General features: G+C 59.6%; 1 protein-coding gene across 1 annotated transcript; it reads right to left on the bottom strand.

The window, feature by feature from the left end:
- Positions 1 to 980: 980 nt before the first annotated feature.
- PYGM (glycogen phosphorylase, muscle associated) lies at positions 981 to 13,234 on the bottom strand. The gene is made up of 20 exons (XM_019414881.2): positions 12,920 to 13,234; positions 11,778 to 11,879; positions 11,599 to 11,677; positions 11,408 to 11,511; positions 10,890 to 11,021; positions 9,519 to 9,630; positions 9,350 to 9,432; positions 8,621 to 8,764; positions 8,203 to 8,295; positions 7,806 to 7,952; positions 7,522 to 7,685; positions 6,912 to 7,026; positions 6,279 to 6,380; positions 5,790 to 5,937; positions 5,419 to 5,477; positions 5,150 to 5,291; positions 4,477 to 4,684; positions 1,797 to 1,931; positions 1,517 to 1,583; positions 981 to 1,403 (listed from the first exon to the last, which is right to left on the bottom strand). The coding sequence occupies exons 1-20, from the start codon at positions 13,160 to 13,162 to the stop codon at positions 1,254 to 1,256; spliced, it is 2,529 nt and encodes an 842-aa protein (XP_019270426.1). The 5' UTR covers positions 13,163 to 13,234; the 3' UTR covers positions 981 to 1,253.
- Between the last annotated feature and the right edge of the window lie 1,824 nt (positions 13,235 to 15,058).

The following is a 15,058-nucleotide window of genomic DNA, read 5'->3' as shown; positions in this document are numbered from 1 at the left end:
TGAAAACGCGGCTACCTGAAAACGGGGCCTCGATGTCTGTGGAGGGGGGTGGGGGCGCCCCGAGTTCACACAGGAGGGACTGGGGCCCCGGAAGCCTGGCTCCTCACGGGGCCAGATGGGAAGGGGCTGCTGCAAGCGGCGGGTGGGTTCTGCGCAACTTGGGGGACTGGAGGTCTGCGTGCGTCTCCCCCACCACCCCACCACCCCCCGGGGCAGGGAGGAACTTGGGAGGGGCAGCCACAAGCTGTTGGGGTCCCACAAGCCAGGCCTAGGAGAGCCGGTAACCATTTCCGGCTGTTTGGATTCAAATACACTCACTGTGAAACCACCGGCCCCAAACCGGCCCCAAACCTGCCTTTCGAGGCTTGCCCCTTCCTGCCTCAGGGCTGGGGAGGCAGGACCTCCCCCACACCTCAGTTTTGGTAATATGAGGCCGAGAAACAGCCTCTTTCTGGTCCTCAATTTCCCCAAAGTGAGGGGAGGGGGCAACACTGGCCTAGCCCAGACCGTCTGTGAGTGTCCCCCACCCTAACTCCCCAGACTTTAGACCAAGCGTAGCCACCTGCTCAGAGACCCTTAAACGCCGCAGTGGGGCGGGGCTACGGGCGGAGTCAAGAAGGCGCCAACCACCCACAGGCTCCTCCCCCTCCCAAGTCCTGCCCCGGACAGTGTGGACCCTCGGTAGTCCTGGAGGCCTCGGCCCAAGTCCCGACTCCCAGCCCCTGTGGGCCCCACCCAAGAGGACGCCCCGCCCCCGGCCAGCTTGGCAGGCCGCTGACCTAGTATGGACACAGCACTGGGAAGAGAGGCGTGGAGGGTGACGCCTGAAAGGAGGCTGGAGAGTCTCGGGTCCCGCCCCCTTGGGCTGCCCCCTCCTTCGGAGGGGACGCACCTGCCGGTTGTGGGGGCAAAGCGCGGTGACTGCGCAGCTGCCGCGGTGCCTGCCCAGAGCTAAAAATATTTCCCAACAGACAGAGGAGTAAGGAGGTTCCCAAGGAGAATCAATTTATTGAAGAGTGGGTGCAGTTGGTCAGACCCTTAAATAGGAGGGGGCAGGGAGCCCGAGGACAGGATGGGAGCAGTGTCCTTAGTCACACTGGACACTGGGACCTTGAGACTGGGGGAAAATGGGAGGTTCCAGGAAAAGGCTGAGAGGACGAACTCCAGTATCCCCCCCTCTGGGTGGGGACCTGGGGCTGGCCCAAGGGAGTGCAAACAAACTCAGGGGCCAGTTTGGGGTCTGGTCTGGAGGCTCAGATGGTCTCATCAGGGGCCGGCAGGCGCTTGCGTGAAGGATCGACGCCCCAGATCTCCCGGGCATACTGGGCAATAGTTCGGTCACTGGAGAACTTGCCTGATGTGGCTATGTTCCGGATCACCATTCGTGTCCACTCTCTTGGATTCTACAAGCCAAAAGAGAGCTCTGGGTTCATTCTGCCGGTGGGGTCCCCAGCTTCCACCCCATCCCATCCAGGGCCACCAAAGCCTCGCCAACCCCTGGCGCAGGGCCCCTCACCTTGTACAAAGCACTGACTTTCTCCTGGCACTTAACGTAATCTTCATAATCTGCAAAGACTTTAAACCTGGAAGGGAACAGAGAGGCAGGAAGCTCCATGAGATCAAGGGCCAAGCCCGTCCTGTCCTGATGGTGTGCGAGGGCCAGGAGAGGGAAACTGCTTCCAGAAGAGCCTGGCCCCAATTGCCCAGGACCCCTACCCAGCCTCCCCACACACGGCACCTGAGCCCAGTTCAGCCCAGCAGCCCCACCTGCACGGCTCCCTGGCCAACCAGCTCACCGGTCATGGTGCATAAGCATGTTGACAATGTCCTTGAACAGGTCTGGCTGTTTGGGGGAGAAGAAACCACTGCTCAGCTGCTCAATGATATGCCGAAGCTCCGGAATTCGGTCGTAGTACTCCTGGGCGTTGTACCTGTGGGGGAAGAACAGTCAGCACTGTGGCCAGGAGTTCCTGGCTCCTCCTCCAGAGAAAATCCGAAAAGTCCTAAGCCTCGGGGCCAAAACCCAGGCCCCAGCCTGCGGCTGCCCTCCCTGGAGCTGCTGCACCCCTCTGGAGGACCCTCTCCCTTCTCTGCTCAGCTTTTCATCCCCCTTGTGTAGGTGAGGCCTGGAGACGGCAAAAAGGTAAATGTCTGAGCCAAAGGCCCCAAACCAAGTGTTCTTTTTTCCCTCCCATACACCACCACCTCTCCTAACCGGTGCGTTTCCTTCCTAAATGCTTTTCTCGCTCCCTCTCCCAAGTCCGTCCGCCTTCGGGCCCCAGGAGGAAGCACCAGGCATGTCCTCGGACCGTCCTTCAACTCGGACCGTCCAACAGAGCCCATCGCTGGCCTGGCGCCAGCTCTCTTCCCGTGCGCCGCTTTCTGAAGCAGTCCAACCACCCCTCAGCCACCTGGGTTCAAAACCCTCCCCGAGGCCAGTCTCCTCTCTTTCCTGGCCTCCCCACTTCCAACCGGCAACCAAGGGCGACTCCTCAACACTGTCCCCTCACCCCCACCCCCAGCACTGGCAGTGCGGGCCATTCTCCTCGCATCACGGCGTGGCGGCCTCCACGCTGGGCCCCCACCTGCAGGCCGGCCTCCACCTGACACCCAAAATTGTCCTCCTGGAGCCTGCCTCTGAATGTGTTGGAATCTGGCTCAAAACAAGTCCTGTCTCCCTCCTATCCAAAGGATAAAGTCTGAACTCCCTAGTCAAGCCCCACAGGAGAAATCTCCTTTCAATATTTAATGCCAGCTCTCAGAAGCAGGTGGTGGGAGTGTGAGCCGCTACCAACTTTCTGGAAAGCAATTTGGCAACAGGCATCAAAAGCCTTAAGAGCTCATACTTGAAGAAGAAGGGAGGAGGAGAAGAAGGTCTCATACTTTTTTTTTTTAATTAAAAAAAATTTTTTAATGTGTATTTATTTTTGAGAGAGAGAGACAGACAGAGTGCAAGGGGGGAGAAGCAGAGAGAGAGGGAGACGCAGAATCTGAAGCAGGCTCCGGGCGCTGAGTTGTCAGCACAGAGCCCAACGCGGGGCTCGAACCCACGAACCCTGAGATCTTGACCTGAGCTGAAGCTGGACGTTCAACCGACTGAGCCACCCAGGCGCCCCGGTCTCATACTTTTTTGACTCAGAAATGTATCTCCTCCTAATAATTATCTTCAGGAAATAAAGATGTGGGCCTAGATAATAAAAGGATGGGATCGCAGTGATATTTACACTAAGAAACAGCAGAAATCAACCTTGATGTCCAACAGTATGGAACTGGATAAATTACAGCATGTCCATACGATGGAACCCTATACAAACATTTTTAAATAGTTTAAAGACTATTTAGTAACATGGAAAATGCCTCACCAGTGCTGACATCAGCCTTCAAAATTGTACACGTGTTAGTCCCAACTTTCAAAACCCTACATATATACACACGCATAGTGATACACGTAGAGATAGGACTACAGTGGGGCACCCGGGTGGCTCAGTCGGTTGAACGTCCAGCTTCGGCTCAGGTCATGATCTCCCGGTTTGTGGGTTCGAGCCCCATGTCGGGCTCTGTGCTGACAGCTCAGAGCCTGGAGCCTGCTTCGGATTCTGTGTTTCCCTGTCTCTCTGCCCAACCCCCACTCGTACCTGTCTCTCTCTGTCTCAAAAATAAATAAACATTAAAAAATTTAAAAAAAGAAAAGAAAAGAAGAAGGACTATGGCTTTAAGAATGGGTGATGAGGGGCACCTGAATGGCTCAGTCGTTGAAGCATCTGCCTCTTGATTTGGGCTCAGGTCATGATCTCACAGTCCGTGAGTTCGAGCCCCACGTTGAGCTCTGCACTGTCAGCACCGAGCTTGCTTGGGATTCTCTCTCCCTCTCTCTGCCCCTTCCCTGCTCCCTCGCTCTCTCTCTCTCTCTCTCTCTCTCAAAACAAATAAAATAAACATTAAAAAAGTAAAAACAGGTGATTAAATTATGAATGACTGTTATTTTATTCTTTGTGGTTTCATATTTTTCCAATTAAGGAGCACATATTGCTTGTATGATAAGAAAAAAAATTTTGTAATAAATTTTAAGAAATCTAATATCTACTTTGAAGAACTGCATTTCTGGCCACGAGCACAGCTGTATTTACTGTCCTCATCTTTCCCCTTTTGCCATGCCTGCCAGGGAGCTAAGAATTCAATTTTACTTCCAGAAATTCCAGCAATAAATAATATCATAGCCTACGATTGACATCATTTTCTGCTCCTTTTCCTTCAGTGCTGTGTTCCTTCTTTCTTTTTCCATGCCGTTAACCTCATTTGTTGTAAGTCATCTCAAAAGTTCTCCGGAACCCTAACGGCCATAACTGAGACCTTGTGCAGCCTGGGCCGGCCTTTCCAGGTATGCCCCTTGCTCCCAAGCCCTACCCTCCAGTAGCCACACCTCCTCGGTGCCTCCTGCCCATGGACTGTGAACTTTGGAGCCCCTGACCCCCATACCCTCTCTGGTCAAGCTTTTCCACGTCCTCCACCCGCATGCCAAAGATGAAGAAGTTCTCTTCTCCCGCCTCTTCCGCCATTTCCACGTTGGCCCCGTCCATGGTGCCAATGGTCAGAGCCCCATTGAGCATGAACTTCATGTTGCCGGTGCCTGAGGCCTCAGTGCCTGCAGTGGAGATCTGCTCGGAGAGGTCAGCAGCTGGGATCACTGTGGGGCGGCAGCAGGGGACACACTCAGCTCCAGGGAAGGTCCCACCCCAGCTGGGGACTGTGGAGTTAGGCTGGCCCGAGGTATAGCCAGAGTCAGAGCCCCCCTCCGCCCCAACCCTCCCACAGTCACCAGCTGAATCTCCCTCCCACCGCCAGCCCCTCCACCCCACTCCACCCCACTGCTTGGTGATCGTTGACCATCTGAGGTCTAAACCTGGACTGCACTCTCTCCCCACCCCTGCCCCACTGTGTGCACGATTCGAAGGGCAAGTCTTCCCTCTAATTTCACCCTGTACTGCCCGAAGCCCCCACCGCCATCGGGGTGGGGGTGGGGGGACATCCTCATGATCTGAGCATTGTCCTGTCCAGATTCTTCTTCCAAATGCAAGTACCCCAGGAACAGGTGACCAACACCCCTTCCTGGGACTGAACTAATCAAAGCGTCCCTCTGGCGGCACCCCACCTTTCTCGGCCAGCGAGACTCGGTAGTTCTCCAGGAAGATCACACGGAGGCGGTCTCCTACCACTGGGTCGTGGTTAACCACATCCCCAATGGCTGTGATGAGTTTGATGATCATCTTAGCCATGTGGTATCCAGGGGCAGCCTGTGGGAGCACAGTCTGGGGTCAGCTCCACAGCCTGGCCCCCTACCCTTATCCTGCAACCCAGCCAGGCTGACCTCAACCCGGCTGTCAAAGGATCAGGGCCGCGGTCTGCGGCCTGGCTCCTCACCTTCCCTCCAATCATCACAGTTCGGGGCACAACGAACCTATTGGGTTCCTGCTTGATGCCTGTGGAGAAACAGAGATCAGCGGGCCAGGTTTGGCCTCCTGACGACACCTATCCACCAGGGCCCTAGACAGTAGGCCTGATTTGGGCAACCGCTTGCTATGTGACTTCCGGTCTGCTGTCACTTTCCCCTCTCCGAGCCTCAGTTTGCCTGTCTATGAAATGGGGGTAAGTCCATGCCCCAAGAGCTGTCCCGAGGCCAAAGGAGACGTTGACTAGGAGATACGTGGTGCGTGGTGCACGGCGGCGGGGGGGGGGGGGGGGGTGTACGCAGAGGGGAGCGCCAAGAGACAGAGGGCACCCCTGCCACTCACGGTTGTACAGGGTGATGACGTGGAGGCAGTTGAGGAGCTGGCGTTTATATTCATGAATTCGCTTCACCTGGACGTCGAAGAGCGAGTTGGGGTTGATATGGACTTTGTACTCCCTCTCCAGGTACGCGGCGAACTTTAACTTGTTTTCCTGGAGGCAGGGAGGACGGGGGGGAGAGCTTCACCAACGGGCCTCAGCCTCAGGAGATCCCACAGTGTCATTTCTTTCCCAGAAAGGGAGCGGACAGAAGGCTCGCTCGCCACCTTTATCCCCGCGTGCGCCAGGGCAGACATCGCTAATCAATGCCAGCACTCTTCCAGTGCGGTCAGCTGATGCCCTGTCACCTTGGACTCCAGGCAACGTCTACCAGGCCCGAGGCTGCGGGGGAGACAGGCCCCGCGGGCCATCCCCGAGCCGGGCCCGGGGGCTGGCGCCTCCAGCGTGCTCCCTCCCGCCCTGGCACCAGTGCTCCAGGTCGCCACACTCTGTACCTGCTTCACTTTGGCCACATCCCGGATAAAGGCTTCATCGTCCACGTACGAGAGCAGCTTGCGCAGCTGGTCCAGGTCGGAGATGTAGTCCTCCCCGATGCGCTGTGGGGCGGTGGCTGTCGGTCAGGCCTACACCCCTCCTCCAGCCTCCCGCACAGAAAGGTCCCTTTCTGGCGTCAGCCAGGCCTCGCCCCCTGCAGACAACCCCTCCTTCGCCAGCCTCCCCGCTGGGGCGTGGTGTGGGCACCACCATCTTCCCGCTGGACCTCGGGCTCTGATGGCTGACCTCACGGGACCCCAGCAGGCCTTTCTCCTGGCCTTTTCCTCTGACAGTGACCTTGACGCCCTGCTCACAATCTCTGCTCCTGTCAGTCTCACTTCAGATGTGACCTGTCCTGACCCTCTCCGAGGCTGACCTCCATAGCCAGGCCTCCATTAGCCCACAGAGCATCCTCATGCAAACAAGAAAACGGTCCCCCTCCTCCAGGCACATGCAAAGCTAGGGGAACGCAGCACAGGATGGATTTCGGCCCTCCACCGGGCCCCCTGCAGTGGCCCACCTACGTGTCCATGCACAGCTGGTCCCTGTAGCGACCCGTGTTCACCCCTACTGGCCACACAGTGACCTCTCACCTCAGCAATGACCTCTGCCAGCCCAGGGTTACACAGGACTAGCCAGCGACGAGGGGTGATGCCATTGGTCTTATTCTGGAATTTATGTGGCTCCAGCTCGTAGAAGTCCTTGAAGCTGCAGGATGGGGTTGGAGGGTCACTACCCACCCCTGCGGGACGAAGGTCCCCTTCTGGAGGCCCTACCCTGGTTTCTTGCTGAGAGGGGCCTGGGGATGAGGGGGTGGCTGTATGTGAGAGGAGATCATTTGGGGACGGGACTGTACTGGACATCAGGGCCATAATGCTCATAAGGGGCGCCTGGGTGGCTCAGTCGGTTGAGCGCCGACTTCGGCTCAGGTCACGATCTCGCGGTCCGTGAGTTCGAGCCCCGCATCGGGCCCCTGTGCTGACAGCTCAGAGCCCAGAGCCTGTTTCAGATTCTGTGTCTCCCTCTCTCTGACCCTCCCCCATTCATGCTCTGTCTCTCTCTGTCTCAAAAATAAATAAAACGTTAAAAGAAAAAATTAAAAAAAGCTGTGCTACCTGTGGAAAGGGCCAGCTGGGGTCAGGTGGTGAGGGGGGTGGGATGGGCGGGGCCAGAGGGGGGCGGGGCCTGGGGAGCGGGTCTCACATGGTCTTCTTGAGGATCTCCGAGTGGATGCGGGCCACGCCATTGACCGCATGCGACCCGGCGATGCAGAGATGGGCCATGTTGATGCGTTTCACTGCGCCCTCCTCCACAAGCGACATGCGCCGCAGCCGGTCCACGTCCCCGGGGAAGACGGCTGCCACCCGCTGAGCAGGGAGAGCCCAGAGCTCAGACGCCGCGGCCTCCAGAGCCGAGGTCCCCAGCCCCGTACCCCCAGCACTCTACCCACAGCCCTGCACCCTCCAGCCCAGGCCTCCTCCACTCACATTAAGGAAGCGTTGATTGATCTCGTAGATGATCTGGAGATGTCGAGGCAGCAGCGTCTCAATCAGATGCACGGGCCAGCGTTCCAGGGCCTCGGGCAGTACCGTGTGGTTGGTGTAGGCACAGGTCCTGACCGTCACGTCCCAGGCCTGATGAACAGGAGCGGGGGCGGTCAGGGACCCCGGGGCCTGAGCCCTATGGCTCCCCACACACAGAGTGCGGCCAGGAGCCTGGGCCCTGTCACTGGGGGACAGGTTCTAGGACACTCGTCCTCGGGGCCTTACGCTGCTGTCTGCTCTGTGCGGGCTGCCCTCACGGATTTCTACTTCCCAGACCCCGCGGGAAAGGCAGCCCTGAGACAGAGAGGCTCAGGCAGGGGTGGAGGGTCCCGGAGCCCACCTTGTCCCAGTCCAGCCTCTCCAGATCCACCAGTATCCTCATGAGCTCGGGGATGGCCAAGGAAGGATGGGTATCATTCAGCTGGATGGCCACCTGTGGGGAGGGGGTTGGGAGTCAGGCTGGGATCCAAACCAAGGCTATGGTCGCCGTCCTTTGCCCCTTCAGAGCCCCCTCCACGTGGTTCCAGGCTGGAGCTGGGTGTGGCGGCCCTCGTGGGGGCAGCGGCGGGCAGGAGGGGGAGGGAAGTTCCCAGGTTAGGTGCCCGTCGATTGAGGATCCGGAACAGGCCACCCTCACACACACCCCCAGCCCCCACTTCCTCATCTACAACGTGAGGGGGCAGGCTGAGGCTGGAGGGGAGAGGCGATGGCATGCATCACGGGAGGTGTAGAGGGGGGCCCTCCCTGGGGCCTGGCACCTTATCCGGAAAGGCGTCGAAGCTCGTGCGCACGGGGTCACGGCAGCCGAACTTGGAGGACTTGAAGCGGCGGATGATGTCCTGGAGGGTGGCGGCCACCACAAAGTACTCCTGCTTCAACCGCAGCTCCTTCCCCTCAAAGAACTGGGGACAGTTCAAGGCAGGGCTGAGTCAAGGGGGTGGGGGGTGGGGGGTTCTGACGGTGCCACAGCGTGGCCGGGAGACTCCTGCCCACACCAAGCCCCTTGCGCCCTGAACAGCCCCCGCCTCCATGACTCAGGGGATTTTCACCCACCAGGTAGTGGAGGGGATGGTGTGAGGACGGGGGCATTCGAGGACCCGGAGTATTGTCGGCATCGCCAGGGAACAGGTCCCCCAAAGTGCCCTGCCCCAACTCGCTGCCCCTAGGACTTAGGTGTCCTCTTAAAGAACCAAAAGTACTTGGGGGGCGGGGGTGGGGAATAGGACACGACAGGAGCCAACAATACGTCCTGGGTGCTGCGGAGCACCCGGCTGACTCAGTTAGAAGAGATGTGACCCTTGATCTCAGGGTCGTGAATCCGAGCCCCACGTTGGGGGTGTAGAGATTACTAAAAAATAAATAAATAAACTTAAAAAAACAAAGGATATGTCCTGGGTGTCACTAGGGCGCCAGAGGCTGTCCCTCCCCGTTTTCTGCCCTCTCCTAGGCTTTCAGGTTTCCCGCCCCCAGCCCAGGAGGTGACATACGTTGTCGTTGGGGTACAGGACGCGAGAGATGTTCTCCGCCAGGTTTCGGTCCAGCACAGCCTGGATGTAGCCACCGACGTTGACTGAGGGGTGAAAGCGGGGACAGTGTCGGGCCCAGGCTGAGCACAGGCCGGGGCAGGCAGGGGTGCGGGCAGGCGGCTGAACTCACAGTCCTTGAGGTTGAAGTCATTGGGGGCCTTGGCCGACCACAGGCGCATGGTGTTGACAATGTTGTTACGGTAGCCAGGCACAGGAGTGTCGTAAGGCATGGCCAATACCACCTGCAGGCGTGTCGGACGTGGTGGCAGGAGCTGGGTATCTGCCACGTGACTTGGGGGGCCCCCGAGAGCCACAACTCCTGCCTTTGTCTCTACCCTGCACCAACCCCCCAGCTCCAGGTTCTACTGCCCACTCTGGGTAACCGTGAGCGAACCTCTCAACCTCTCTGGGCCTCATCCATAGAGAGAGGGCCCCCCAGGGTCTCCCCACCCACCCCCCACCCCACCTTGCCCGGCTGCCTGCGAGGATTACAGGGGGCAGTGATGAGTCTGGAGCCCAAGGCGGGGCTCCGTTGGGGGCCACTCTACAGTGATGGGGATGAGCGGGCCCGCCTGGCCCGAGCACAATCTAGAAGATACTCTAGACTCATCAGAGGGCTGGGGGGCCCCGGGGCCTGGCTGAAGGGGACACAGATGTCAAGTCCATCTGAAGGGCATATGCCTGGTTGACCACCGGGCTAATTAGCAGTGACTAATGCTGGTCCCACCTCCCACAATTAGCAAATGGCGATCATTGCTGCCAACAGCTGCCCGCTACCACGGGGCTGGGGGCATAAGCACTTCTCCAAGGCCCGGCGCCCTTTCTCCCCAACACCGAAGCAGCTTAGCCCCTGACTGGAAAAGAGTGGAAGGTGCAGCTCCGAGAGGGAAGGGACTGGCCCGAGAGCACAGAGCTAGGGGGCAGCCAGAGCCCCTACTGAATCTTATCATAAATGACAGCCCGACAAATGGCCCATTCTGAAAGCCTAGAGGTTTCTGTGCAGCCGTCTGGAGGCCTATGACCTACAGCCACGGCAAGAGAGCTGACTGAGCTGAGGTTCAGACACCTGGTTTGGCTTCAGGCTCCCTCTCACTTGTTGTGTGACCTTGGACAAGTCAGTTCCTCTCTCAAGGTTTTAATTGTCTCCCTTTCTGGGGGGAGTCAAGTCACCGTGATTATTCTGGGATGAGTCTTGCAGGGTGGAAAGGAGCCAGGTCGGGAGAAGGGCACTGGTGGAGCACGGCAGCCTCTCTCCTCCCCCTGGGCCCTGTGCTTGGCTTGGCTCCTCTGTGACCCTGTCTCCAGCCTCTCCTGACCCAAGCTGTGTGACCTCGAGTAAATCACTTAACCTCTCTGAGCCTCAGTGCCCTTCATTGTAAATAGCACTGGGTCCGGTAGTCTCCAGGCTCTCTCCCCGTATCTCCCTGTTTTCTTCCAGAGCCTCTTCCTCCCTGCTTCCCCCTCACTGGGGGCTCCCCCCACTCCCTGGCTTCACCCTTACCTGTGTGTCCACCCACTTGGCCCCCTGGCTGGTGTGCTCCACTCGGCCATAGAAGTGCACAGGCAGCGTGAACTCGGGTCGGGCCTTCTCCCAGGGGTTTCCGTAGCGAAGCCAGTCATCGGCCTCCTCCATCTGAGTCCAAGGCAGGTCAGGGGAGAAAGGAAGGCAGCGTCAGACCCAGGCTCACACCACGGGAGGCAGTGGGTAGGGCAGGAGCAGTGGCCCTGCTGGGCCCTCTACGGAGTGTAAACTAAGAGCCCTGGGGTGGCGCCCACCCCCGGTCTGGTGGCATATCCCACGGGACATGGTTTGTGCATGGGAGTCTGAGAGGTGGCACAGGTGTGGGCCACCTGTTCCAGCAGTGACCAGCAGGCTTTGGGGCCAGGGGGAAGGAACAAGGATGCCTTCTCTCAAGGCTGAGGCTGGTTCTGGGTCTATCCGGAGGTGGATGACTCAAGGGGGGGGGTCCGCTCCATCGTGCCTGGGGCCCCGCAAGGCCAGGGCCCGAGGCTGCTCACCTGCCAGCCCCCACAGATCTTCTGGTTAAAAATCCCAAACTCATAGCGGATCCCGTAGCCGTAGGCAGCCAGGCCCAGTGTTGCCATGGAGTCCAGAAAGCATGCTAGGGGGTTCCGGGGAGGTGGGTGTCAGGGACCCGGCACACAGGAACCCTTCTGCCCGCCCCACCCCTGCCACCCTACCCACTCACCGGCCAGCCGACCCAGGCCCCCGTTGCCCAGCCCCGCGTCCTCCTCGATCTCCTCCAGCTCCTCCATGTCCAGACCCAGCTGGAGGGGTGGGGGGAGGGGTGGCAGTGGTCAAGGCCGAGGGCCAGCAGGTGAGTCCCCCAGTATCTCAGGCTCACCCCGCTCCCGTCCCCCTGCACACCTGGTAGGTGGCTTCGTCACAGGCGTTCTCCAAGGCCAGGTTCACCATGGTGTTCTGTAGCGTCCGTCCCATGTAGAACTCCAGAGACAGGTAGTAGATCCTCTGCCCGGAGAGACAGATGGGTCGGGGAGGGGTCAGCCCTCCGGCGTCTAGCCAGCGCCTCTCACACCTCCTGTCCCACTCCGGGGGGCCTGGCACGTGCCAGCCCTGTCCCTGTTTATTCTTCGCCCCACCACAGGCTTCAGGACCCATCGGGAGGGTTCCGGTCCAGCCTTTCCTCTGACTTTGGACACATCACTTTTGTTCTCTTAGCTTCCGTTTCCTCATCTGGAAAAGGGGGCTGCCATATCTACCTCAGGGACTGAGGCGCCGAGGGCAGGTCTTCCAGCGCCCACAAGCCTCCCAACAGCCCAGCGGGGAATCGGGGAGCAGAGAAGCCCCCCCCCAAGTGCTCCCCAAGAGGGGGGAAGGCTAAGGTGCCTTAGAGAAACCAGTCATTTACTCAAGGTCACACACACACGGACTCACGGCTAGAGTCGGCCCCCTTCCGTCCTTGCAGGGCCCAGGTCCCCTTGATCCTCAAGCCTCAGCCCCAGGAAGGGGGACAGAGAGGCACTAGAATCCAGGATGCTGGGTCTCCCGGTTTCCTGGGCCCCCTCCCTGCCCCACTCGCCTGCCCCTCCCCCTCCCCTGCCCAGGAGTATCAGATTGCTGACATTTACCATGACCCCAAAGACACTTGATCCCGCCACCACCACCCCAGCTGCCCCAGCCTCGCACCAGCACCACCACACTCACATGTAATGACCCACCCTTCCCTTTCAGGTCCGCCCTGACCACCCGCAGGGGTCTCCCTGACCACCGGAAGCCCCTCCCCTCTCTGAGTGAGCGCTAGGCCTTTGCCCCCAGCCCGCCTGACCCGCGCCACCCAGCCTGGCCCCTGCCCCGGGTCTCACTGCCTGGATCGCCCCAGCACCCCATCGCACTTGGCAATGGCGCCCGCCGTTCCCGACCCTCCAACGTCAGGAACCCGCTGCTGCAGAAAAGCCAGACCCCTGGAAGGGCTGCCGCTTGGTGGAGCTCTCCCGGTCCCCCGCTGGGGCTCCCAGCCCACTGCCCACCCAGGATGCCCCAAGCGGCACCTTGGGGTCCTTCTCGTAGTAGTGCTGCTGCGTGCGGATCCAGCGGCCCACGAGGTGGTCGCGGACGGTGTGGGCCAGCGCAAAGTAGTAGTCTCTCGGGGTGGCCACATTGCGGTCTTTCACAAGTGTGAAATGCAGGTGCCGGTTGAAGTTCTTCTTCAGCTCGGTCACATTCTCCACGCCGGCCAGGCCACGCACGCTGATTTGCTTCCTTTTCTCCTGGTCTGACAAGGGCCGGGACATGGCTGCAGGAGGGCGGGCCGGACTGATGGGTGGCCTCAGCAGTGCCTCCAGCCAGGGAGTGGAGATCCCCAGCTGCCTGGGGTTTTAAAGCCTGGCTCTGGGGAGCTTGCCCCGCCTCCCCCTGCGATGGGAGGGTCTTGGCCGCGCGGCTCAGGGAGCTATTTTGGGGGCCAGGGGAGGAGAAGGGAGACGGGCAGGGAGAGCAGAGCGGAGCTCCGCAAGGGCCAGGCCAGGCCCAGCCTGGCTCCTTCGCAGCCCTGCGCTGACCCACTTGTTCCAGGCCTCGCCCACTGGGGTCTTTGGTGCCCGTCTCTGCCTTTCACAGGGTCAGAGGCAAGATGCAGCAGGCAGTGTGGCCTTGAGAGGCCTGCCGTTTGACTGGAGCCGTTGGGCTGTGACTTTGGCTAAGAGGTTGCCCTGATCTGGGTCCTTTTCCTGGGTTATGGATTGGGGGCGGGGGGGGGGGGTGCAGATTTCAGCCTCAGTCAGGGCTCCTTGAAGAAGCCAAGGAAGGCTGTCGGAGGGGGGGGGGGGCGGGGGGAACAGGTGCCAGGAGACCCCGCCTTCGTCCAAGCAGCTTGGTTTCTCTTTCAGACATTTGCCCAAAGACTGCAAACCACCGGCTGGATGACCTCTGGTCAAGTTTCCACGGTGGCCTTACGTGGGGGGCGCAGGGGTCTGCACTCGGGTAGCGAGGTCATATATCGGGGCAACAGGGGCAAGGGGCCAAGGGTCAGGGTGCCCCGAACAGGAGACATGTAGCTAGCAGAGGACGCTGGGTGTCTGGGAGAAGGGGGACCGGGGGACTCCGGGTTCCAGGGGGTTGTGTGAAGGTCGCCTGAGGCAGGGCCACTGCCCCCACGCCACCCCCACCCAAGCTGAGCCACTCCGAGATCCCCCCTGTTGCTGTCCTTCAAGGAGCTCTGAAGTGACCTTTCGAGAGTGGTGGTAATCAGATTACAGGCTGGCTCTGGCTAGGGGCTGCCAGCCCAGAGCAGGGGCCTCTGGGAACTGTAGTCCTGTGCCCACAGGGGCAGGAGAAGCCAGCATCCCCCACCCACTCGTAACATTGGCCAGTGGTATTGGGTCTCTCTGTGATGCAGCTGCCAGGTGATTGGAGACCTTCTCCCGCTCATTCCTCCCACCTGGGGCCACAGTACTGGACAGGGACTCAGTGGGCCAAGGTTCACGGCCGTGACCCCACCTGTAAAGTGGGAGCCTCGGCACCGGGAACCTTAGACCACTTCCTCGTCTTCATGGCCTGGCAGCTCCAGGACCTTCCCTTGGAGGCTCTGGCTGTCCCCGATCCACCGCTCACGCCCTGGCCCCGGCACTGATTTGCTGTGTGACCTGAGGCTGGACGCTTTACTATTCTGAGCCTTGAATTCCTTCATCCAATTTATACTCTCAAATAAGAATATAAATTCCTGCCTCCGCCTGCTGCTGCCTCCTACTCTTATGGAGGCCGCCTTTTGGATCCTGCTTTGTTCTTTGAGCAAAAGGAGCTCAAGGCTTTGTGCAATTTCAAAGGATGCCTGGGCCTCCCGGGCAGCGGGCTGGTGGAGAGCGAGAACTGGGCGTTCTGGTCTGAGGGCCAGGGAAGCAGGTCAGAGGCCCGGACGGCCGCAGGACGTTACTGAGAGCCTGGCTTGGGGGAAGGCCGAGTTGTTTCCGAGGACATCCTGAGCCACAGCAGGCCCAGCCCTGGAATCACGAGCGTGGTGTGGGGTCTACACTCCAAGTCTTCCAACTCCCAAGCGCTGCTCTCGTCTGCCCCCAAACAGCATTACTGGGTTGATCTCCCCAGGCCGCCATGCTTCATAGTGAGAAAAAAGATCAGGAAAATACCAAAATGTGCCTACACGGGCATGGTGGGAATACAGAAAACTTCCTTAA

The sequence above is a fragment of the Panthera pardus genome, unplaced genomic scaffold, assembly GCF_024362965.1.
Source record: "Panthera pardus isolate Hobbes unplaced genomic scaffold, ASM2436296v1 HiC_scaffold_12, whole genome shotgun sequence".
NCBI lineage: Eukaryota > Metazoa > Chordata > Mammalia > Carnivora > Felidae > Panthera > Panthera pardus.
This window is presented reverse-complemented; position numbering and strand designations above follow the sequence as displayed.

Coding starts and splice junctions, on each gene's coding strand:
- PYGM (XM_019414881.2), bottom strand. CDS start 13,162: ATGTCCCGGCCCTTGTCAGACCAGGAGAAAAGGAAGCAAATCAGCGTG. Junction 9,433..9,518: donor TGACTTCAACCTCAAGGACT/GTGAGTTCAGCC, acceptor TTCACCCCTCAG/TCAACGTCGGTGGCTACATC. Junction 1,404..1,516: donor AAGTCAGTGCTTTGTACAAG/GTGAGGGGCCCT, acceptor TTTGGCTTGTAG/AATCCAAGAGAGTGGACACG.